Source organism: Schistocerca piceifrons, chromosome 4, assembly GCF_021461385.2.
Source record: "Schistocerca piceifrons isolate TAMUIC-IGC-003096 chromosome 4, iqSchPice1.1, whole genome shotgun sequence".
Classification (NCBI taxonomy): Eukaryota; Metazoa; Arthropoda; class Insecta; order Orthoptera; family Acrididae; genus Schistocerca; species Schistocerca piceifrons.
Genome location: NC_060141.1, coordinates 63,267,979 through 63,294,377, shown reverse-complemented (window position 1 = coordinate 63,294,377; position 26,399 = coordinate 63,267,979). Strand labels below are relative to the sequence as shown.

At 41.6% G+C, this 26,399-nt stretch overlaps 1 protein-coding gene across 2 annotated transcripts in view; it reads right to left on the bottom strand.

Moving 5' to 3' along the window:
* The window catches only part of LOC124794712 (kinesin-like protein Klp10A), a 332,986-nt gene that overhangs the window by 187,317 nt on the left and 119,270 nt on the right, over positions 1-26,399 (bottom strand). For both annotated transcript variants that reach the window (XM_047258294.1, XM_047258293.1), the window contains exon 2: positions 6,317-6,411. In XM_047258294.1, coding sequence (XP_047114250.1) covers positions 6,317-6,411 — 95 coding nt within the window. The remainder of the gene's footprint in view (positions 1-6,316; positions 6,412-26,399) is intronic.

Below are 26,399 nucleotides of genomic sequence, written 5' to 3'. Positions count from 1 at the left end.
AGTACGACAACATGATACTAGAAGCTGGCCCCACCCTCTGTGATGTCTCAACATTACATGTTATGGTTAGTTGGTTTTGGGGGTTAAGGTACTAAGGAGCGAGACCATCAGTCACTCGTGCAACGGGAAATGAAATCCACATGGAGTTTGTGGAGCTTATTTGGTTCCATTGCGATAGTATCAGGACTGGTAAAATCGACATAAACCCTGAAGCCAGATATAAGAAATAAATTAAAGAGAGGTAAAAATATGATTTGGGCTAGTCTGCAGGTCAGGGGGCAGAGGAGAATCATCACCCCCACGTCTGACCTCCAACTCTACGTACAGAGAGACAGTAAAAAATAATTCCTTCTAGCCGCGAGGTCTGCAACAGTGAAACTGGAAAGGCTAAAAACATAATGAACGCCAGTAAGACCGACAATAGTAAAATATGGTAGAGAGTTAGAGGGGTGGGCAACGTCTAGTGTCCCCGGGACTCGGCATGTGACGAGGGGTGTCATCTGCACAACCGTCCCATTCCCGATCCGTTTTGGTCAGGCCGTTAAAGATCGAAACAGAACCAATTTTCCCGAAGGAAGCTTAAAAAAATTCAACTGTTCTTTTATCATTAGCTAGTATCAAGGATAAGGGGTACTTGAGGTCTTGCCTTCATATTAGTGCTATATGATAGGGAAGTCCTAAGAAAGTAAAATAAGATGCAGCAGAAGAAGGGTCTAACCGCATCCAAAAGCAATTAAACCTAGTTAAAGAAGTATGACCGGCGCGGATGGCTTCGCCAAGCACCCTATCCGACCTGGAGGCAGTTCAAAACATTGGATTATAATGAAGACAGTTTTCTCGGGGAAAATTAAGAACCAATTAAATTCTCCGTGCGTTGTTATCCAACACCAGAAGGAAAGAATTCGAAGGAAGGAAGAGCCACACGAATATAAAACTGTGGGTTAATCTGGTGTGATCGATGTGGAGGCGGCAAACAACGTTGGATTCTTTTTGAGACAAACGGAAGGAGGAGTACCATACTGCAGTAGTCACCTTGATAGCGCGGAGTTTATTAAAGGGTGCAGTAGCCAACCAGATGTAATTTTATCACCCACTGAGCAGAGGCCCTAGTTGCACCCACAAATCCGCACCCGAGATCGTCAGAGCTAGTTGTATTTTGAGTGCTGAATTGAAAACTGTTTTTGGTTTTTTTTCTGTCAGGGATAGTTTATGAGTAATCACAATTTTATTTCTCTTTTCAGTTTCTGATACAGTGCAGCAAACGTAAGGTGAAATTCGACAAACAAATGCACATCTTTATGATGTTGTAAGTTCATCACATTAATGGAGGGTGGGATCTAACACAGTAACCTTTGTGTATACACTTTGAAGCATTTATTTTACATGAGAAATTACAGAAAATTGACAATGAGCCACTGCCTTGTAATGCACATCACTTTTTTCTCTTATATTGTGAATCTTTCTTCTCTCGAATGATATTCCAGCAATAATCTGCTAACATAGAAGGTACCCACTTCCCTTCATAGCGCCTTTCTATGGTAGAGATGTCTTTATGGAATCGTTCCCCATATTCATCCGATACGTCACTACAACTCTGTGAAGTAGTCCAGATGAGAGTCCATCATATGTATCTTCAAAGACATATTGCACCCCAAATCCTGATACGCTTTGATCATATACTTCACCATTGCTTTGTAGTTAGTAGCTCTTCATCTTCCGAGGAAGTTTTCCATCACCATCTTGAAACAATCCCATGCGGTTTTTTCTTTGTAAGTTAAACATGCTTCAAAATTTGCATCTTTCTGCAGCTCCCTGATTTGTGGGCCCACAAATACACCTTCCTTTATTTTTGCAGCTGAAAGCCCGGGGAATTTGGTAGCTAGATATGCAAACCCACAGCCTGTTGGATCCATGGCCTTCACGAATTGTTTCATCAGGCCAAGTTTGATGTGAAGCGGTGGAAGTAGTATATATTCAGGAGCTACCAGACTTTCACGTTGTACATTCTTTTCGCCAACTTTCCATCTTCGCCTAGGCCATTTCTTTTTCACGTAGTGAGAATTTCGGTCTCGACTATCCCACTCGCAAAGAAAACAGGCATACTTTGTGTAGCCTTGTTGCGTTCCCAGTACCATAGCAATTACCTGGAAATCTGCACATATTTTCCATTTGTGTTCATTGTATTTTAATGAATTTAGCATCCTTTGTACGAATTCGTAATTGTCTTTTGTCAAACTAGCGTAAGCTACTGCAACAGAGGGTATTTTATTTCCGTTATGGAGCAAAACACCCTTCAGACTTGTTTTCGATGCATCTATGAAAAGTCTCCACTCCTGTGAAATATAAGTGCAGTTCAGCACTTTCATCAGGCCAGCAACATCATTGCAAAATGTCAGTGCTTCGTCAGTTGAAAAATAAGAAATAAAGGCATGTTCTCTGTGCCTGAACACACTGATTTTAGTACTTTGGTGCAGTAGATTATACTCTTGTAATCTTGAACCAATGAGCTGCGCCTTTTGTTTAGTTAGTCCTAGATCACGTACTAAATCATTTAAATCTGCCTGTGTTAACAAATCTGGGGATGACTCACTTGTGCAGTGATATAAAGAATCTCATCTGTGATTTCTTCAGTACTACTTATTTCACTGTCACTCGGAATTTGACCTCGAGCTCTTGAAGGTACTGGAAGGTTGTCGGAATGCTGCACTGGCATTCTAGCTGAAGGCAGATCTGGGTAAACAATGTGCCTCCTCGACTTTTTGTTTGTAAAACCCTGAATTTTTGTTAGACAGAAATAACAATCAGTAACATGGTCCTTAGGCTCCCACCACACCATGGGAACAGCAAACAAGGCCACATTCTCTTTACCTTTCCACCACTGAATTAGTTTGCAGTAACATGTAGCACAACAGAAATGTGGTGCCCATTCTTTGTCTCCTACCTCAACTCCAAAGTAATGTTTGTATGCTTTCTTTATGACTGAAGAAATTATCTTCCTATTTATGGCAAAAGTGAACTTCCCACAGAGTAGCAGAAGTTGTCCGGCTTATATCGACTTCCACGACGACGTGGCATTTCTGCAAATTTAAAAATACCACTTTGGTAATACACCTGTATTAAATTGATAGTAGGGAACTAGAGGAACGCTGCTGTGTAAAAACAAGCAGTCATTTTACCTTCAGCACCAGGCTCAATCAGTTTACACACAGGAACTAAAAAATTCACCCGTGCTCGGAAATATGACAGACAATTACTTGTCAGCCAAAACACCCACTCGTTAAGACTGACACAAATTGCGGCTAACACCACTGTTGTAAACTCGATGCACCTGCCCCTAGGAGGCGTGAAGCTTTACTGCCGAGGCAGCGACCGGCTGTCGCCGTTCGAGTTAATGAGATGTTTCAGGTGGTCTTAATGAAATAGGTGTGGCGGTGGATAACCTAATGATGTCTGATTCTTCCCACCTGCTGTTGCACAAGAAATTATCACGTTCTATTATCACTACTGGATGCGGCAACATACCCGTATTTCTCTGTAACGTCTCTGTGTTTGCCATGAATTGTGAATATATATATATATATATACACGAGGTGTGGCTAGAAAAAACCGGACTAGTACTGGTGAAACAATAAAACGAATGCAATAAGGCTGAAAGTCGCGTGGCCTGTCACGTGACTCTCGCTCCGCCTACTGCTCGAGTTTCATCTGCCTCCTGCACTCAGTCTGCCCGTGGCGTCTGTTTTAAGTAGTTGACGTTTTGTCTGTGCGTCGGAAAATGTTGAGTGTACAGAAAGAACAGCGTGTTAACATCAAATTTTGTTTCAAACTAGGAAAATCTGCAAGTGAAACGTTTGTAATGTTACAACAAGTGTATGGCGATGATTGTTTATCGCGAACACAAATGTTTGAGTGGTTTAAACGATTTAAAGATGGCCGCGAAGGCACCAGTGATGACTCTCGCACTGGCAGACCATTGTCAGCAAAAACTGATGCAAACATTGAAAAAATCGGTAAACTTGTTCGACAAGATCGCCGTTTAACAATCAGAGCAGTGTCTGAGTTAACAGGAGTTGACAAGGAAAGTGTTAGGCAGATTCTTCATGAAAGTTTCAACATGAACAAAGTGTGTTCAGAAATGGTTCCAAAGTGTCTCACAATTGAACAGAAGGAACGCCGAAGAATGATTTCTTCTGACGTCCTGGAAAACATTGAAAGTGATCCCACCTTCTTACAAAATGTTATTACTTGCGATGAATCGTGGTTTTTTACTTACGATCCCGAAACTAAACGCCAATCGATGCATTGGAAAACTCCTGGTTCTCCACGACAAAAAAAGCACGAATATCAAAATCGAAATTCAAGGCAATGATGATTGTTTTTTTTTGACATCAAAGGGATTATGCACATTGATTGGGTACCAGAGGGACAAACAGTGAATCAGCATTACTACATTAGCGTCCTGGCTACCCTACGTGAGCGAGTACGGAGAAAACGGAACGATTTGTGGAGAAAAAAGTCATGGATCCTTCACCAAGACAATGCCCCAGCTCACAGTGCGTTGTCAGTGAAGACGTTTTTGGCAAAACACAACATTCCCATCTTAGATCATCCACCCTACTCACCTGATTTGGCCCCCTGTGACTTTTTTCTTTTCCCTAAAGTCAAGTCAGCTTTGAAAGGAACTAGATTTGAGACTGTTGAAGCAGTAAAAGAAAAAGCGACGGAAGTAATGTATGGACTTACCGAAAATGATCTGCAGCATTGCTATGAACAGTGGAAAATTCGTATGGAACGGTGTAGAGACCGAGGAGGAGAGTACATTGAAGGAGATAACATGAAATTGTAAATAATTGTAAATAAATGTTTTTTCCAGCATCAGTCCGGTTTTTTTCTAGCCGCACCTCGTATATACATATTACATAAAAAGTATCCCTGACAACGATATTTTGATAACATATTTGAATTTCCCACGGTAAAATGGTCTGGAAGCACATACCTTAATATCAGAAATACAACCCATGTCGAACAGTGTTATCGGCCATTTATCATCATGCACGATCTTTTGAATATCATTGGCACCGCAAAACTGGAACCATACAAATTGCAGAAATAGCTACAGAACAGGACTAAGAACTATCCCAAAATCAGGTTAAGTGAAGCTTTATTTCATCACACATATCTTAAGCACTAATAAAGAGTTCTGTCATCGAATTTTTTAAAGATTAACCGCCACAATATTTAACACCATCGTGGTAAAGAAAAACAATTCAGTTGTCGTAAAAACCATCCTATTTGCTATACTCGTTTGCCGAATAATGACTATGTCCGTGTCTTTCTCAGATGGACGAAAGCGGATTCAGCTGGTACCAGTACAGGGTGCCACAGAAGTAATGGTCAATATTCAGATATCTGACAGGAATGATCATTCGGATCAAGAAAGTCTACTAAACATGGGCTCTAAAATTCGTAACTCAATATCTACGAGCACTTCACCTTCGATACTGTGAAACAAATCTCTTCTACAGCGCGCTCTTTGCTTTTCATACTTAAGTAAGACGTACTATTGACGAAAAACAAGAAAGAATTGTACTGTAAACACAGCTTCTAAAATGCACAATTTAAGAGCAATGAGCACTTGTTAAAAAATGGTTCAAATGGCTCTGAGCACTGTGGGACTTAACATCTTAGGTCATCTGTCCCCTAGAACGTAGAACTACTTAAACCTAACTAACCTAAGGACATCACACACATCCATGCCCGAGGCAGGATTCGAACCTGCAACCGTAGCAGTCCCGCGGTTCCGGACTGAAGCGCCTAGAACCGCACGGCCACCACGGCCGGCTGAGCACTTGTTAATAGAGATTTGTTAAAGAGTAGCGAGAATGAAAAATTGCTAATATCTCTTAAAGTATGCATTTTGGAGCTCATGTTAACTGGGCATATTTTGTTTTGGTCTATAATAAGGCTTCTCAAAATACGGAAAGCGAAGAGTTTGCAGCAGAAGAGATTTGTTTCACATTATCTAAGATTAAGTAACCATGCATTTTAGAGCCCATGTTTACTAGACTTTTTGCTTCATGTGACTTTATGACATGCTAGTTTAACGTACTAAATCTTCTGCCAAGCTTGTAACTGTCCGCAGTGTACCACTAATACATAAAGAAGACCCTGGAAGCAAAAATGTCTGTTAAGCGACAAGCTTATTTGTTGCGGCGATAACAATGAAACAGGTAAGTGGCTTTATGAAATGCAATCAATTAATTTGAGGTAAAACTGGTTTAGTACGCATTTGAAAGAGCTATTGATACAAACTTACCTCCTTGCCCTTCGTCTCTCCTCTCTCTATCCATTCTACCGTCACACTACGAGTTTGGAGATTTACCCCGGAAACTACAGCGGCGTGTACACGCCCTGAAACAGAAAGAAAAACATATTTAAAGTAATGCAGCCTTCATCTGTTCGTTAGCAAAGAACTAGTGTCATGTCTGGAACTGTAACAGGTAATTAGGGAGACTTCCATCAAATTTTTTATTTTCCCCATTAAACTTTATATAAACTGTGTTACGGAAGAACGCTTCAGGACACGGTGATTTAACTTCAGAGTAAAGTTTACTGCACTTCTGGAAGCATTCATTTCTCCCCGTCCCTCTCCTCACAACGGACGGACCACAAGAACTTGGTTTCGTTCCACAGTTAAGGCCTCAGGTATTACCCAAGCTATTCAGAACTATTGACATTCGCTCTTTGCGGGCAATATAACTGCGGTGGAGCTGTGTTTCGTGCACTGCACGGTGTGGTAAGAGACCGAAGGGGCCCACACATTACGTAATGATCCGCCCACATATGAACGCCTTACTAAGGTAGTGAGCTGTTTTGGCGACTAGTTAGCTGAGGAGAAGAGGGACTGACCGTCGGCCGCCTCCGGACGCCGCCTGCGACCGTTCTGGGCGGAGAGGCACTTGCAGCACTTGCCGAGCAGGCCCATCGCAGCACCCACCCGACTCGGCGGCATCAGCAGCAGCGGCCAGTGGTGCGCCTCAGCGCCATCGCACTGCTTGCCAAGTCTCTCGCGGGCTACCAGGAACCGCGTACGTTGCCGCCACACGAGCGATCGAAGGACTGAAGCGGTATGTCCACAAGCGCAGGTGAACCGGAAGCGCTGTATTTCTAACGCTGAGCACCCGATCGAAGTAATCAATGTGCGTACTCTACATGCTGACAGTAAATTCGCTGCTTTATTGTCGCACGGAAAGAGCCTGAATGAATTCGTGACGAAAGACTTCATCTGTCTTTGTTACAAGATTAGGGGAATGAATTGCGTACGGACTCTTCACAATCTGACAGGTTTTAATAACGGTGCCATGTCATTCCGTACCACGGATTCTCGCAGCAGCTTCTACCAAAATTGATTACATTGCGACGTAAGTGCCGTAGCTAGACAGCTGCGTATAGCTGCTAACCACAATTACGCTCTTACCCCAGTGACATTTTAAAATACTTCTTACGCGAACCACTAGGTTGCCTCGCTAAAAGACAGAAGATCCTAATCTCTAGTCCAAGTTACAATGTCATAGGTTCTTGTTTTCCACGAAAAAGCAAGCAGCACTATGACAACAGCACCAAAGCCTAAACAAAAAACTAACTAAGCACATGAGATCTTCACATTTTTTGGCAGAAACAGAAGTCGCAATATTCGTATTTCCGAGCTACTGAGACTAAAATTGCCACAGCAAATGAAAAAACAGACACGGAGGCAGACATGAGAATGAAGACGAGAAGGTGCGCACGCCACGGCAGTCGGTACGCGGCCTCGGCCCGCCCGCTATCGACTGGCGTGCGAGCCGCCTGCACCGCCGCTGCAGTCTTGTCCGCTACTTCTGCCGGCACGCGAACACCCGCGTCGTCTGCCGACCGAGCTGGGCGACTCGCAAATTACCTGCCCGAGATATGCCTTCGTCGCCCGTGCTTCCTCCAGTACTTTACTACTACAGTACTGGAAAGAAACTTACGACATCACAATAAAACGTAACGCGCTGCAGTCTTAGTGCGCATCTCCCATCGAGCAACGATAAGTGATGATAAAAGTCATGTTGGCCGTTGCTTTGATCCAATTATTAGATTTTGTTTAACTCAACACATCACTTTTTACACACTGTAAACTTACTATGTCAGTAACAAGCTGTTTAATAATCTGCTCCGATTGGCATACGTTTAGCGTAAACACCACCTGTGAAATCGAATATTATACAGGCTATCACTAACGGCTGCTTTCCATCACCAAGCAGTCGACAAAATTGTAGGTTTACATAAATTCTGGCATATTTGTGTCAAAATAACAATTATCATTAACGGAAGTGTTTTAAGACGGGGTAATTATCTTCCGAGTTAAAGGTTTGATTTCTCACACATTACGAAATATTTAAACACAGTGTCACACCATTCGTAATCCAATACAAAGCATTGCTAATTGAAATTAGGTGGTTCAGTTTTTAAGACTACCACTTAAACCACAAGTCTTCACTTCCTTTCGATGATCTCCACTGAAAGAAACACTTTCAAGCTATACGGCTCACTGAAGTAACATCACAGGTGATTACAGGAAGACGTTCTACTCAACAAATCGCTTTTGGCTGAGCAGTTCTTCAGCTGAGGGAACAAGACCAGCTCTTACTGCTCTTATGTGCCTATACTGCACATGCACCCTACTACTGTCAGCTGCATACCAGATCATGTCCAGCAACTGGCTGTGAAAGCGTCGACGTTGGATGCCACAAAATTTCTTTCGTTAGTTATGAACGATATAGAATGTTAATGTTCTAATCGAATAAACTTAGCTACCTATTAATTCGCTATCTCTGTGTTCTTATATTCGCTAATCCGGTTAGAGTCATGACACCCGCAGAACAAAATGAGTTTACGACCTGACGCGACAATCACGCGCTTTGCACCGTTCTGTCACTTTTATGCTACCCAGAAACAAATTTTATCAAAGATGACCGTACACAGCATCGAAAGGAGGAGATGCAGAGGTTAACGATTTGCCGAAACAGGTCACTGGAGAGAGAAGAAAGTAACTAGACAATTATGTAGAGCAAAATCGTTTGCGCCCTCAGCTTTTACCTGAAGTTATTCAGGGATAATACACAGAATTCGGTAGGCTTTTAGAGCTTCGTTCTTCGACGGTACGAGTCCGATATCTTGCGTCCTTACCATTTCTCCTGGTTCTTGACACTAACACTTGTGTAACCAAAACGAAGACATTAAATAGGAGTTTACAGTTTTTTCGCAAGGTATGTTGTACTTGTTTCGATGTTTTAGGACAGTTCGTTAATACGTTTTCATTAACTGTTTTTGGACTAATTTTCATCGTTTATGGCTGTGCATAATTGCCACTTTATCCTGCTGACTAAGCGGTATATGTAACTGCATTTCCGAAAGTCATCAATTCCTGGGAAATAAAATACCGAGTTACGATTTATCAAATGATTACGTACGTTACTAGAAACTATTAGCTACATTTTTTAGAAACTTACAACATTTTTCGCCACAAGGAAAAATATTATTTGCCCACTTAATGTTGTGAAGGACTGTACTAACGTACTAGTATTCTTTTGGCTCGTTTAAGGGTTTGTAGAAATCAGGTCGACGTAATTAGAAACGATCCGTCCAGTTTTATGGCTCCTCCTATTGCGAAAGTACAAGTGCTATCTACGGAAACGTCTAAGATTGCTTAAGTTCCTACATCCTGTTCCGAAACAAGCACATCTGTTACTCCACCTTACGTTTTATCTTTATCAGCATCTGAAGACAGGTTAGAATACGTACTCTCACGATGACGCCAACGTATTACAACAAGAATTGCTTTGAGAGAGAGCGAATGTGGATCCCTAAGTCTCTTATTACACAAATTTTATATTGTACGTGAATTAAGGAGGATGATAATGCGAGAGGTCAATTTACGAACATTGACCCTCTGCTCGTACGGTACTGTTCCAGTCAATAGTTGACGGAATAGAAGCCTACTGAAAATAAAGGAAATGTGCTTAGAATGACGTTTGTCGATGTCTAAATCTATAGATGCAGCAGTAGTATAAATTGGACGAGGGCAATCTCCTTTCAAGATCCATAGCGGTATTATATTTCCACCTTTTACTTCATGGTTGCTCCGCAATTTGCAATTAAGTGCCTGGCTGACAGATCATCGAACCATCTCCAAGCTGTTTCTCAACAGCTCCACTCTAACGGTGTGCGCGAAAAACTAACACTTAAATCTTTTCGTGCGAGCTTTTATTTCTATTATTTTATTGCAATGATCACTTCTCCCCTACGTAGGAGGACGCCAACAAAAAATTTTCACACTCTGAGGATAAAGTTGGTGATCGAAATTTCATGAGAAGGTCCTGCCGCAGCGAAAAATGGCATTGTTTTATTTACTGCCACACCAATTCGTGTACCACACCCGTGGCACTCTGTCCCGCATTTCGCTATACTACGTGTTGTCTTTCTTTGAACTTTATGTCCTCTGTCAGTCCCATCTGATGCGGATCCGACGCCGCACAACAATACTCCAGAAGAAAGCGGACAAGCTTGGTGTAAGCTGTCTCGTTAGTACATCTGTCAGTAAATCGCAGCCTTTGTTTTGCTTGTTCCATCGCATCGTCAATGTGATCACTCCAATTTAAGTCATATTTATAATCTCTAAGCATTTAGTCGAGTTTACAGCCTAATTTAGCGGATTCATTTAAGTACTCATACAGATTACTTCACACTTCTCATTATTTAGAGTCAATTGCCACTTTTTGCGCCATACGGATATCTAGCAAGCAAAAAGACCCAGTTTAAGAGTCCCGGCCGCAAAAGAAATTTTAATTCTTTTCTTCTGCTTCAATCATTATCTTGTCAATCATTTTGCACGTCGTTTTTATCGTCTGACGACTTAACAAGACAGCAAATGACGACATCATCTGAAAACTATCTAAGAGCGCTACTCTGTCTCCAAAATCGTTTATGTAGATCAAGAACAGAAGAAAACCTTTTACACTTTCTCGGAGAACGCCAGATCCTACCCCTACCCCTACTCCTACCCCTACACCTACCCTATTCGACGACTTTCCGTCTATTACTACGAACCGTGACTTTTCTGACAGGAAGTCAGGAATCCAGTCGTACAACTAAGGCTATACTCCGTAGGCACGCAGTTTGGTTAGAAGACGCTTGTGAGGATCGGTGTCCAAAGCCTTATGGAAATCTAAAAATGTGGCATCAATTTGACATCCCGTTGATAGCACTCATTATTTCATGAGTATAAAGAGCTAGTTGTGTTTCACAAGAAAGGTATTTTCTGAATCTGTGCTGACTATGTGTCAATAAATCGTTTTTTTTTTTTCGAGGTACTTCATAATGTTCGAATACAATATATGTTCCAAAATCCTACTCTAAATCGACGTTAGTGATATGGACCTGCAATTTAGTGGATTACTCCTATTTCCCTTTCTGGGTATTGGTGTGACTTGAGCAATTTTCCAGTATTTAGGTACGGATCTTGCTGTAAGCGAACAGTTGAATATAAATGCTAAATGTAGGGCTATTGTATCAGCACACTCAAAGGAACCTGACTAGTATACAATCTGGACCAGAGGCCTTGCCATTATTAAGTGATTTAAGCTGTTTTGCTACACCAAGGATATCTACTATGTTTGTCTTCGCAGTTCTTGATTGGAAATCAGGAATATTTACTTCGTCTTCTTTGACGAAGGAGTATCGGAAAACCGTGTTTAATAACTCTGCATTAGTGGCACTGTCATCAATGACTTCACCGTTGTTATCGCGCAATGAAGGTATTGATTGCGTCTTGCCACTGTTGTACTTTATGTATGACCAGAATCTCTGTTTCCTGCCAGATTTCGAGGCACAGTTTAGTCGTGGAAACTATTAAAACGATCTCGCACTGTAGTTCGTGCTTTATTTTTCGTCAATCTTTAAGATTTTGCATTCTTTTAAATTTGGCATGTTTTTCTCAGACAAACGTGTGGTTCCTGAAGAGGGGCAGCAGCCTTTTCAGTAGTTGCATGGGCAACAGTCTGGATTATTGGCTGATCTGGCCTTGTAACACTAACCAAAACGGCCTTGCTGTGCTGGTACTGCAAACGGCTGAAAGCAAGGGGAAACTACAGACGTAATTTTTCCCGAGAGCATGCAGCTTCACTGTATGATTAAATGATGATGGCGTCCTCTTGGGTAAAATATTCCGGAGGTAAAATAGTCCACCATTCGGATCTCCGGACGGGGACTATACAAGAGGATGTCGTTATCAGGAGAAAGAAAACTGGCGTTCTACGGATCGGAGCGTGGAATGTCAGATCCCTTAATCGGGCAGGTAGGTTAGAAAATTTAAAAAGGGCAATGGATAGGTTGAAGTTAGATATAGTGGGAATTAGTGAAGTTCGGTGGCAGGAGGAACAAGACTTCTGGTCAGGTGACTACAGGGTTATAAACACAAAATCAAATAGGGGTGATGCAGGAGTAGGTTTAATAATGAATAGGAAAACAGGAATGCAGGTAAGCTACTACAAACAGCATAGTGAACGCATTAGTGTGGCCAAGATAGACATGAAGCCCACGCTTACTACAGTAGTACAAGTTCATATGCTATCTAACTCTGCAGATGAAGAAATTGATGAAATGTATGATGAGATAAAAGAAATTATTCAGGTAGTGAAGGGAGACGAAAATTTAGTACTCATGGGTTACTGGAATTCGATAATAGGAAAAGGGAGAGAAGGAAATATAGTAGGTGAATATGGACTGGGGGTAAGAAATGAAAGAGGAAGCCGTCTGGTACAATTTTGCACAGAGCATAACTTAATCATAGCTAACACTTGGTTCAAGAATCATATACAAGGAAGAATCCCGGAGATACTAAAAGTTATCAGATAGATTATATAATGGTGAGACAGATTTAGGAACCAGGTTTTAAATTGCAAGACATTTCCAGGGGCAGATGTGGACTCTGACCACAATTTATTGGCTATGAACTGTAGATTAAAACTGAAGAAACTGCAAAAAGGGGGGAATTTAAGGAGATGGGACCTGGATAAACTGACTAAACCAGAGGTTGTACAGAGTTTCAGGGAGCACGTATGGGAACAATTGACAGCAATGGGGGAAAGAAGTACAGGAGAAGACGAATGAGTAGCTCTGAGGGATGAAGTAGTGAAGGCAACAGAGGATCAAGTAGGTAAAAAGACGAGGACTAATAGAAATCCTTGGGTAACAGAAGAAATATTGAATTTAATTGATGAAAGGAGAAAATATAAAAATGCAGTAAATGAAGCTGGCAAAAAGGAATACAACCGTCTCAAAAATGAGATCTACAGGAAGTGCAAATTGGCTAAGCAGGGATGGCTAGAGGGCAAATGTAAGGATGGGGAGGCTTATCTCACTAGGGGTAAGATAGATACTGCCTACAGGAAAATTAGAGAGACCTTTGGAGATAAGAGAACCACTTGTATGAATATCAAGAGTTCACATGGAAACCCAGTTCTAGGCAAAGAAGGGAAAGCAGAAAGGTGGAAGCAGTATGTAGAGGATCTATACAAAAGCGATGTACTTGAGGACAATATTATGGAAATGGAAGAGGATGTAGATGATGAAATGGGAGATAAGATACTGCGTGAAGAGTTTGACAGAGCACTGAAAGACCTGTGCCGAAACAAGGCCCCAGGAGTAGACAACATTCCATTAGAACTACTGACGGCCTTGGGAGAGCCAGTCCTGACAAAACTCTACCATCTGGTGAGCAAGACGTATGAGACAGGCGAAATACCCTCAGATTTCAAGAAGAATATAATAATTCCAATCCCAAAGAAAGCAGGTGTTGACAGATGTGAAAATTACCGAACAATCAGTTTAATAAGTCACAGCTGGAAAAAACTAACACGAATTCTTTACAGATAAATGGAAAAACTGGTAGAAGCCGACCTCGGGGAAGATCAGTTTGGATTCCGTAGAAATATTGGAACACGTGAGGCAATACTGACCTTACGACTTATCTTAGAAGAAAGCTTTTGACAATGTTGACTGGAATACTCTCTTTCAAATTCTAAAGGTGGCAGGGGTAAAACACAGGAAGCGAAAGGCTATTTACAATTTGTACAGAAACCAGATGGCAGTTATACGAGTCGAGGAGCACGAAAGGAAGCAGTGGTTGGGAAGGGAGTGAGACAGGGTTGTAGCCTCTCCCCGATGCTATTCAATCTGTATATTGAGCAAGCAGTAAAGGAAACAAAAGAAAAATTCTGAGTATGTATTAAAATCCATGGAGAAGAAATAAAAACTTTGAGCTTCGCCGATGACATTGTAATTCTGCCAGAGACAGCAAAGCACTTGGAAGAGCAGTTGAACGGAATGTACAGGGTGTTGAATGGAGGACATAAGATGAACATAAACAAAAGCAAAGCGAAGATAATGGAATGTAGTCGAATTAAGTCGGGTGATGCTGAGGGTATTAGATTAGGAAACGAGACACTTAAAGTAGTAAAGGAGTTTTGCTATTTGGGGAGCAAAATAACTAATGATGGTCTAAGTAGAGAGGATATAAAATGTAGACTGGCAATGGCATGGAAAGCGTTTCTGAAGAAGAGAAATTTGTTAACATCGAGTATTGATTTAAGTGTTAGGAAGTCGTTTCTGAAAGTATTTGTATGGAGTGTAGCCATGTATGGAAGTGAAACATGGACGATAAATAGTTTGGACAAGAAGAGAATAGAAGCTTTCGAAATGTGGTGCTACGGAAGAATGTTGAAGAATAGATGGGTAGATCACATAACAAATGAGGAGGTATTGAATAGAATTGGGGAGGAGAGAAGTTTGTGGCTCAACTTGATGAGAAGAAGGGACCGGTTGGTAGGCCTTCTTCTGAGGCATCAAGGGATCACAAATTTAGCATTGGAAGGCAGCGTGGAGGGTAAAAATCGTAGAGGGAGACCAAGAGATAAATACACTAAGCAGATTCAGAATGATGAAGGTTGCAGTAGGTACTTGGAGATGAAGAAACTTGCACAGGATAGGGTAGCATGGAGAGCTGCATCAAACCAGTCTCCGGACTGATGACCACAACAATAACATGTTTTTATCGTTGTTATTGCAACAGTGTTCTGATCCGTTTTGTGTGCGAAGTACGTCTTTCAATAGCCGTCGATAGTGTTTCTCTCAATCTAAACCACATCGTCAGATCGGAAGGAGTGGAGACGATATCTTAGGAAGGTGTTAAGCGAATTTTCATCTGCTTTTTTAAATAGTCGTACTTTGCCTTTATTTTTGGTGGATTTGGATGTTACGGTATTCCGGCTTGCTGCAGAAACCTTGTGGTCACTAACCCCTGTATCCGTCATCATGCTCCCTAGTTGCTCAGCATTATTTGTTGCTAAGAGATCAATTATGTTTTCGCAACCATTTATATTTCGAGTGGGCTTCTGAACTAACTGTTCAAAATAATTTTCTGAGAAAGCATCCAGTACAATTTCGGACGACGTTTTACCCCTTCCACTGAGTTTAAACATATATTTTCACCAACATATATCAAAGGTAGATTGAAGTCCCCACCAACGTAATTGTCTTGTACCAATTATTATTGATAATTTAGGAAAATTATAACTTCGATTTGCTCCTGCCGGTGGTAGTGTCAAAGTGGTACTTTAGAAAGTTACTATCGGAACAATTCCAGCATATGTACAGTATACAGGGCCGCGTAACGGGTCACAAAAGAAGTAATATTGCTCCACGTCAGACTTTTTCATTAACCACGAAGAATTTATAAGTAGAGCTATTACGGAAGCCTAGGAAGTACAAGGAAGGATACGTTACGTAAAGAACAATCTCAGGTTGGGTCAATTTCAGGACGGGTCAACAACTTTCAAGGGAAACTCGGAAGAGACAAACAAGAACGAAATTTCTACAGCAATCAACATGGTATTGTCTAAATGCGCTCGAGATTTTTCGATAGTTTCAACACCTCGCTTCTGTGCAGAACTATCTGTACATAATTGCTAATGGTTTTTTAAAACAAAGTTGAACTATGAGTAAGTTAGCGGTAAGTTCAAAAACACTGCCAGCAGCCGATGTCTAAAGGGGGAAACCGAGGGGGGGGGGGGGGGCGAAAGAGCTCCGGTCGCACGGCTATCAGTTTCGGGACCGCTCGTTCGGCCTTCGGCCGATAGGTTGACTGGGAAGTTGACACTGCTTCTGTAAGCCAAGACGCGGGTTGAGCGAGCCTCGGAATGCACTGACCACTGTACCTCGGAAAAGTATCTGGTGAATGAATATTCCTACTGAATGTTTCGCTTTTGTTGCATACGATCGAGATATACTGAGGTAACGTAACGGAATCCAGTTACCATTTTTATTGAAGTTTAATTTTGTACGTTTAAGTAGTAATCGATTGATTCTGTGACAATACATGTCATGTATGTTTCCTTTTCTTAGCATATAGTTGATTCGTTACTGGCATTTACAAACATTAGCTTCCTTATTGAATTCCTGATAAATGGAGCATTGTCTCCAACGGGTTTATGAAGATCCGGTATTTTCCTCCATTTAAAGTGTATGGGTACATCCATTCAGTAGTTAGCGGGTTGTAGGGAAACTGCGGATAGCGCGAAGAACATATATTGCTAGTGTATGTAGTCTTTTGGCCATAAAAATTTATGGTTGTAATGTTGCTCTTAAGAATATTTCATCAGCCTGTTATATCTTATCGCTGCGAGTATTGTTACTATCTCGTGGACGGTACAACTAACGAATCCATGCGCCTCTCTTCTAAAGCAGCTCAATTATTTCTAATTTCATACTACTAAGTACCTATTACTTCGAGATTAGTCAAATATAGAAGGTATAGACAAGTTTCCCGGGCTGAATCGATCTATCGTACTAGAAACTGTATAGCCCTCCAAGTCATTAGGTAGGTTCGGCTAAGATTTTCTGCGGCGTTCGCTGATCTTTGCTGAAAGTGTGGCATCTTATCAGTTCCTGTGACTAAGATGGTAACGAAGCATGTACTACCAACTCTCCGTATTTAAGTTACTGATTATGTTCCTTGAGACGGCATACTTCACTTTTTTGCTAAAACTTAACGAGTAGTAAGTACACCGTACTACATTGGACAACGATTGACTAGAACAGGAGAAAGGCATACAGTAGAAGACGAGTAGGTACCTTTAAGAGATGAAGTAATTTAAGGCAGCGCTGGATCAAATAGGTAAGAGGAGAACATCTAGTAGAAATCCTTGGAAAACGCAAGAGATGTTAAATTTAACTGATGAAAAGAGAGAATATAAAAATGCAGTAAATGAAGAAGGCGAAAGGGAACACAAACTTCTAGAAAATGAGATCGACAGGAAGTGCAAAATGGCTAAGCAGGGACGGCTGGAGGACAAGGATGTAGATGCAAATATAATTAGGGGTACGATAGATACCGCGTATAGCAAAATTAGAGAGACCTTTGCAGAACAGAAGCATCTGTAAGGATACCAAGAGCTCATAGGGAAAACCAGTCCTAAGCAAAAAAGGGAAAGCAGAACGGTGGAAGAAGTACGTAAGAGGGTATATCCAAGGGAGATATACTTCAGGGCAATATTATGAAAATGAAAGCCGATGAAGATGAGATGGGAGATATGGTACGGCGTGAATAATGTGACAGCACTGAAAGACCGAAGTCGAGGGGGGGGGGGGGGGGGACACTTTTGAAAAGATCTCTGATGTGCAGCAACATGTACGCTGCACACTTTCGTATTATGAAAGTATAAATTCGAATTCCACCAAACAACGAACGTTACTTTCCAAAGCATTGAAATAGAGATTGCGATGCGCTTTAGTAAGCCAATCGAACCTCATGTCACGTGATCTCGCCAGCCGATGGCAGCGGATATTCAGAGCTTAGGACACGTGATGTAGTCAGCCAATAGGAAGATCACTTAAGTAGCGCGAACACACAAACAGGAAAAGTTAATGGTTTAAATTAATATGCACGAGATGCTACAAAAAATCAAAGCTTTCACGTATAATATTCGTCTCTAAGGTTAATGGGCTGCAAGAGAACCTAAGCTTTCACATATAATATTAGTCTTTTATGCGCGTATTACACTTTAAGATACATCACACAAACGTGCCAGTAAAATTTTTAATAACGGCATAAATGTCTGATCTCTGCTCGAAAGTCTTCTAAATGGCTCGTCACGAAAGAGTTGATTTTTAAATCAGAGTAAAACGCTCTGTGATTTAAGAAATTCATCGTACATTCTTGCACATGGTTCAACTTGCGTAAAAGGGAATTTACTTTGAAAATAAAGCTTTTCAAACCACCATTCGCAGTATTTTCCCGCGACCTGTTAGAATAGGTTCGTTTCAGCAGTTGCCAGAGCGCGCCAGATGAAAGGGGCCACTGCGCTTGCGCAGCTACGATGACGTAGGAAGCCCGTTTGTTCGCATGTGTGAAACGTTTAAAAGATCTTACACTATGTCACAAAAGAAACAAGACATCAGAGGATACTCCAAGAGCATCGTAATTCCGTGAACAATTCTAAGATGTGCATATTTAAAGTACACAGTCGCATGTCCAAATTTCCAATGAAGTACGCCTCGACCTGATATAAAGCTTGTTCTCTCCTCCCCCCCCCCCCCCCACGCCACCCCCGCCCCTCTCGAGCGTTTGAGATAGGACGTCAAAACTTGAAAAAATCGAATTCTCAAAAATGTTCATTTTGTAGCGCACATCTTTCATTAGAGTCTGATACACAAAATGTGTGCTCGAGGAAACGTAAGACATGTTATTTGGTCTTAAGTGTGCCAAAGTGCAGTGCCATGCCTCTCCACACAGCATTCTTCTAACATACGTCAGTGTATTTCGCTCTGTGGAATTGAAACGTGTATATTTTGTAATAGATGCCATCAAACTATATTCAGGATAGTGGAAATTGAAATGCCCTGGGGGTGTCTCTCCCTGCTCCCAGTCGGCCGGCCTGACATTCTGCCTCTTTTTTTTAAAAAAAAAATAAATAAAATACTGGACAGGGTTATCTGTAATCGGGAGAACAATAACTCTTCAGAAAAGTTGCACTCTTTATTGCCTATTAGCAAGTCACTTGCTGTTTTGCGTGACATAAAATTAGATATAGGCTACATAAAACCAGTGAAGAGAAGATACAAGCAAGACAGTACACATTTCTTTAATCCCTTAAATCCTAGCATTGTTTCCTCTCTAATCTTGCTAAGGCAGAATATAATTCACGAAATACAGATATGAAATGCCTATTAGGCCTACTAAAAGCAAAAAGCATGTTAGGAAATAGTTTCACATTTCATTCGTACGCTCCAGTTTCTCAAGCATGAGATCGAAAGATAACAATACAAAATTTTTGTATAAATTTGGGATCGTCATTTCTTCCATAATTTGTGTGATGTCCCCGGCTTCTCCTTCCTCGTTCTAACAAACAATGTTGTCATCACTAATTCCTGTATCTATTCCTGCCACTGTCAAAGCTTATTCGCCGGTTAACTTCATTAACCCTGCCAGAATCACCGGTTTGGTTATCCGCGATTATTCTCCGGGTAGGTGCTGTTACATGTTCGTGCAACGCGATCTCCGCGCTACTTTCAGAACAGAACTTAAGCGGCTGCTAGCCGGGGTCTAAAACTGGCCAAAAATTCTGTCAAAATTTCGTTATACGTAACCTTTCTTACCTGTTATTCCTTTATTTCCACTCTGGTAGTCTGAATCTATGGATTTCGCAAGTAATTATAACAATGTCGATCATTCGCAAACCCAATCAACCACACAATCAGACAGCGATTGCCACCCATCCGTTCGCTTTACTACACTCAGCTCTTATAGCCCCGTTCCCTTTTGTCTGCAGGGAAGTTTATTTCTAGATGCGACGAGGATTCCCCTTACAGAGTCATACGTACACTATGCACCATTCAAAAATCAACGTATGATTCATTCAGAAAGAAACTTAGAAAATGTTCAAATATGTTCAGAAACCAGCAGAGATGCTTTTCAAAATCATACGAATAATCGATAGACTAACGTGCTGTAATATCCACGACAATATTTTCTAGCCACGAGATGTTAAAATAAACTTTAACCAATATTACCGATGCTGTATCGTGTAAAACGACGATAATTATTTCATTATTTCTGTAATAATTTAATTTCTGTGTGAAATTAAAACTATTATCAGAGAACTACATTCACAGACAACGAGAATTATAATCTTTGTTATCTGTGATAATTGTGGTTCAGTTGTTCTTCCTGTGCTAACCGATGAACTGTCCGGACGTGAGACGTGTGAGGTCTGTAAAGACAAAACCTGTAACTATATATATTGTTAATTATTATTTGAAAAATAGAGTCGCTCTTGTCTAGACGTGGATTTGTATTTTTTCAATAGTAATCCAACCTAATTGATGTTTTTAAGTGCTAATTTTCAGCTCCGCAATTAGGAGCGCAGCCGTTAGCGCTAGTAACTTACAGCGGAGTTTACTAGTAGCTGGTATAAAAAATATGATGGTATTTATCATTGAAAGTGATTGTATATGCTAAAGAATAGAGATAAAAGGCTTAAATAGTTTTATCTAAATATATTACCTTGATAACACAAATCGACAATAGACAAATTGACTATCGTCGGTCTGCCGCCATCTTAGCAAAAATATCTTCCGCGGCAGTTTTGAATCGAGAATTTTAACAAACAAATGTTGTTAGAAATAAATGTGCACCGGTGGTCCCGAATCTACTTTAAAATACAGAATTCAACTCAGATTGAATCCTTAAATACAATGCTCATAGCACGTTACGTAATATTAATTTCTTATTTGCTGCTGTATGAAGCCTAATTATTTCGGACGATTTACATGAAATATTTTAATAGGAGACATACGTCAGTGTTGTGCGCGGGTAGTATTTTGTGACAATGTTCCTTTTGCTAGAGAAAGGTGTTTCCATCTTAACAGTTGTGTAAAACCTGATAAATTATATGCAATTTAGTGCCACACGACTTTACGGACAACATTTCTTCACAACGTCTAGTGGAGATTTCTTTAGCAGAGTGACAAATATTAGCCGGGATAACAATTTCTGAGATCAAACGAATTGTTACGCTGACAATAGGTAACTGGTTTTATATATATTTTTTGATCTACCTGAAATATCATTTATAGGTAATTAGAGTCACGAAATACTATAAACCGGTTCTGCCACAGTGCGCTGGATGCTTGCAACTAGGGTCAGATACCTCTGTTTGCCTCCCCCCCTCCCCCATTATCTCTGAAGAACTGATTTTCATTCATCCAAACTGATTCAGACACACCATTGAAAGTGTCTCCAGCAAAGTTCAAGCTGTATTAAATGAGAAGGATGGACACACCCCATATTAACGTCCACAAATGGGTACCCGGATACTTGAAATCAGAGTATCCTAGAATAAGCTGATGAAACTGCGACAATTTATTTCTTTGGGGGTGGATATTTAAATATTCTTTTATTAGATTCGTACAAGAAATAAGGACCTCTACGGCTTACTTGTTAACTGAAACGGCCATATGGTGGCATTTCACGCCTATCGCTGTCAACTGTGTGACTGTTCACCAACAGTGATCTAATATCCAAAGCACAAACTCGTTGAGTACTTCCCGTTTCAGTATGTGACCAGATTTCTTCATAGACGACGAAAAACGCAGGCTGGAATTTAGTTTTCACCCGATATGGAGGTTAAGAGGATGGGACACACTTTAACCACTTAAGTGTGAGGCAGGGGAATAGAACGCGGTCTTTTTTAGGAAAAATTTAATTCTCACCTTACCTGATCTACGAAAAACACAAAAACTTACATCAGTATGGGCACATATTGAATTTACATCAGCTCTCTTGGAATACGAGCGTAGCCTCTACAGAAATGCGCCAAGTCAGTCGGTATGTAAATTACTTTCGTAACAGTAACGGAGTTAGGCAGTGTTCATGTAAGATTTTGAACACACATGATGTAATTTTGCGTGAAATGAGCATACAAATTAAGATGTAGCACACGTTTCAACTTGTGTAACAGACAAGTGGTCTGTTGCTTGCGCCATCTATCGCCCCTGGCCTAGCACAAATTCTAATTTAATCATAAAATTGAGTTTCGGGTTAGGATTTGTTAGTTATGTGCATAAATACTGCGGAAGTATTTGGTTTTTATATGTGCAGATAATTCAAACACCGAGCCAGCAACCGGCGCGGACTTTCGTTGACGCGGCAAGTAGCGGGCCGCCATGGAGCACAGTGAGGCTGATGACGTTGCTCCGCGGCGGCGGGATACTCCGAGGTGGTTGTTGGACTTCGGAGGGGGAAAAAAAACCGAAGAATGTATAATGAGGAACTTTGTGTGTAACGGCGAAAGTAGGAAGAAGCAATTTAATGGGCCGGTAACGCAGTAGGCGGTACCTCGAGAGCCGACTGTACAGAGGTATCAGAGATAAATCGCTGTAACTATTGTAAAAAAGGAGTTCTGAATAAGAGTTATTACGAGAAGCAGTCAGACAGTGTCAGTTACTGGTAAATGATCGCCATAGGCGACATTTTCTTCATCAGCTGTGCCGTCCCCTCTTTCGCTCGACGAATTTTGTCAACATTAAGACAGCCGAACTACGCAAATAATAGAACTCATCAGTGGGGCGGGGACAGCGCAAACTGAACCACCAATTTTGTAACTGTTGAAAAGTAATGACCAGACGTCTTAACGCCTTCACCGCCTTTAGATTAATTTACCAAAGCGATGAACCTCCGAAAACAATTTCATGGCGTCACGGTATCACCAATTTATCCGCTTAAACTAAACAAAAGTTTTTTGTTGCTGTATCTCTGTACGAGGCGGAGAAATGGCCTGTTGGCCGCATGGTGTGTGAGGACAGCGGCTCGGTCCGAGTCCGCGCGCGCCCGCCCGCCCCGCACATGTGCACCTGCTGCGGGCGTGGCGCGCTCTGGCGACCCTGGCCGCCGCGCCGCGCGCATTGTCGAGCCGCAGCCGCAGGCAGCCGAGCGCCCGTGGGCGACAAGGTCGTCCGCCCCGTGTGATGTGCCACCGCCAGCAGCGGATGCTCGATCAATGAGCTTCCTTTCTTCCCTCCAGACGATTTACGTCACCCTTCACGAGAGGCTCCGGAATAAAGGGCCCCGAGTGCTGTCAGTGGAGGGACCACGCTCGACTTTTGAGAGCCATCGGGTAGGTGCAGATCCATTATCATACCGCCAGTTAACTAGCGGCAATCCTACAGAAAAACAGGTGGATATGCCAGCCACTCTTGAGAAAAAATTACCGTCTTTAATTCTATCACGAAAATAGTAGATTTCATAAAGATGCCTCGTAGAAAATTCACGAGGAAACGTAACAATGTTGCGCCCTCTTGCCGACGTAAGCGGAAACGGCAGCCGAATGTTTTGATTAACGTTCAGCAGTTAGCCACTGATACCCACTGTGACTCGGATGGGCTGATTTAATGGCCGTGGCTTTATTCTACTTATCTAGTCCCACAAATGAACTAAGCAAGAGGACGGGTTTTTAAAGGTTTTATAATAATTTGCACATATTACAAGATGTTTACAGGCTTTCAAAAACCGATAAAACATTCTACTGTGTAGTGTGTCTGTGGTTGAAATTAAATGATTAAACATACATTTATAAGGTTCTGTAACTCAATCGGTAAAAACTGAACCCTTCCGCCTGCCCAACTTAAGACCCCTTGGCAGCGTAAGAAATGAAGATTCGAAGTCAATAGAATCAAAAGATTGCCCATATATGTCGTATGTTGAAATTCGCAAACATCAATACCTATAGATGTTGGGCCTACTGCCCTAGCGGAAACACTCTTGCTTGGAAACCGGGAGATGCCGCGGTCGAATTCGGCCGGACCTTCTTCGTTTTAATCTGGGCTCCATGTCTGAACGACGTGAGGAGTCGCCAGAAATAACACCTGGTTCTGATTCCACGTTAAACTGTATGTCCCCTTTCCCCCGTAGGATAACTTTGGTAGCTTACGGACACACAAGTTACCGAAATAGCGTCCAATAGAAAGACGTGCATTATTAAGTTTGTAGGGAATCCTCAGAGCACGAGTGCTACTCGCACTTGCCAGGTCCTTTTACTTAGTACGTAATTACGTATTTTACTACTATATGACCAAAGTGGTTGAGTACTTCCATGTTAATTTGAATAAATGAATTTTCAGCATTTAGAGAATAATCTGACATTGAGTTCCATCTGACATCTCATTCGGTCCCATCTGACATGGACATCATAGTCGATATTTTAAAATGGCCTGTCTGTATTAAATTGGAGAATACATAGCAAAACATAATTTTCACACACACACACACACACACACACACACACACACACACACACACACCTCTTTGCCAGTATTTTTGCACCTACTCTAACAGTATTTCCATATCTCATCTACTACTGATGCTATTCCACCTAACTTACGAACTTACTTCGTTTGTAACGTGATCGTCTAATATTAATCCAGATGACCACCTGAGCATCTGTTTCTATGACTGCAAGCGCTAGTTCCACTTCTCTTGTTGAAGGCTAGCATTCGTCACCATTTAGCACAACTGAACGGATTACGTATCGGTATAATTTCGACTTAGGACTGTTCGGAATCTTCCGGTCAGTACACCAGTCACAGAACGCTACTTCAGCCACTTGTTGTTCAGGCGAGTAGGTGTTTCTGTGTTGCGATTTCCATGAGCAGCAATTGTCAAAGCCTAGGTACTTAAGGATGTGTTGGTAGGTCAACGCCACTGATTCGTATGGTATACAAGTCATTTACATATGTGGTGAGGTACCGCATTTCCTTCAAGTTGAGTCGTAGACTTAACGTCGCAAGCCGGCCGTTCCAGGCCTGGACATGACATTACAGACCAGTCTTATCTTCAGAGACCAACATCACAGCAAATCAAATCCATGACGGACGAGTTGAGGAAAGAGACAGATCCCTGATGTACTCCAATAGAAACAAGAAAATCGCCCGATAGTTGATCAGCTGATTGTATCCGGCTGTGTCGTGGTAGAGCAGCTTAACTATCATAGTAGTTCTTTACGTACTACATGCTTTTCGCAGGGCAAGCCACAGCAATTCGTGTGGCACTCGGTCGAGGAATGCGAAGTGTTGCTGTCTTTACTCGTCGCCATGTTTTTCAATGAGCAGGTGAGCAACACGGAAAGCGCTGTCGTCCCACAGCTCGTCAAGAACCCACACTAATTGGTGCTGAAACTGTCAATTTGTCGGATCCTTTCCTTCTTCTTCTTCTTCTTCTTCGATGACGTGTTCGAAGGCATTCATTACGTGTGATAGAAGACGTATTGGGCGATGTTGCTATATTCAGCTGGGCTATCCTCCTGCTACCAAATTAGAACTTTTTGTACTACCTGTACAATCACCTGGAATCCTTCCCTCTTCAATAATTTTGCTGGAGAGATCTGGCACCCATTCAGTTGAATCCAAATACATTTATTTCCAAAGATCTTCAGGTAGATTTGTCTCGTCCCGCTGCCTTAACATTTTCATATTATGCCATGTTTACCCTTGGTGATTGGTGCAATGGGTTCCTGTATATGCATTGACAGCGGAATTTGGGCATGTAGAAATTCCTCACAGAAAACTTTCTCAAAGTATTGCCAAAGCACAGGGATATGATACTCTGTAAACTTACAGTAAGGCTGTATGTTTGCTGTATCTCATTTTCGCCTCCAAGAAAATATGATTAGAGTTTAACGTCCTGTCGGCAACGGCACCATCAGAGACGGGCCACAGTATTGAAATGACCACTCAACATTCGCACTTATCTAGAAAATCCACGGAAAACCTCAATCTAAATGGCCCTACATGGATTCGAACCGCACTCCTCCCGAACACACGACCTGTTCTGTGTCCACCACTGCATTTAACTGTCGCCTATTTGCAATCAACCATGTGTGTTAACGGCTTCATACTCGGAATTTCACATTATTTCTGTTGTGATTAGGCATGCTGCCAATAGTTAAGCATTGTCTTACAGCAGTTTGTGCCCCTGGAATTTTGTACTGGGCAAATGTGAGTTAATTCCAATACATGGAGTGACGACTTCGATAATACCAAAACGCGTTCGAGGGCTTTATAGCCGGCTTGCTAACCCATATTTAAATACTTCGTTAAGGAAATTTATCTAGAAGGGATATTCAACGTTATGATACATTTCTGTTAGGCCCAAGTTTTAGGCAACATATTAAAATGTCACGGAAACTATACAGCAGAAAAAATGGAGCTGTATACAGAACAGTTAATTCACTACGACTTTAATCTGTAAAATACTTTGTTGCGAAAAC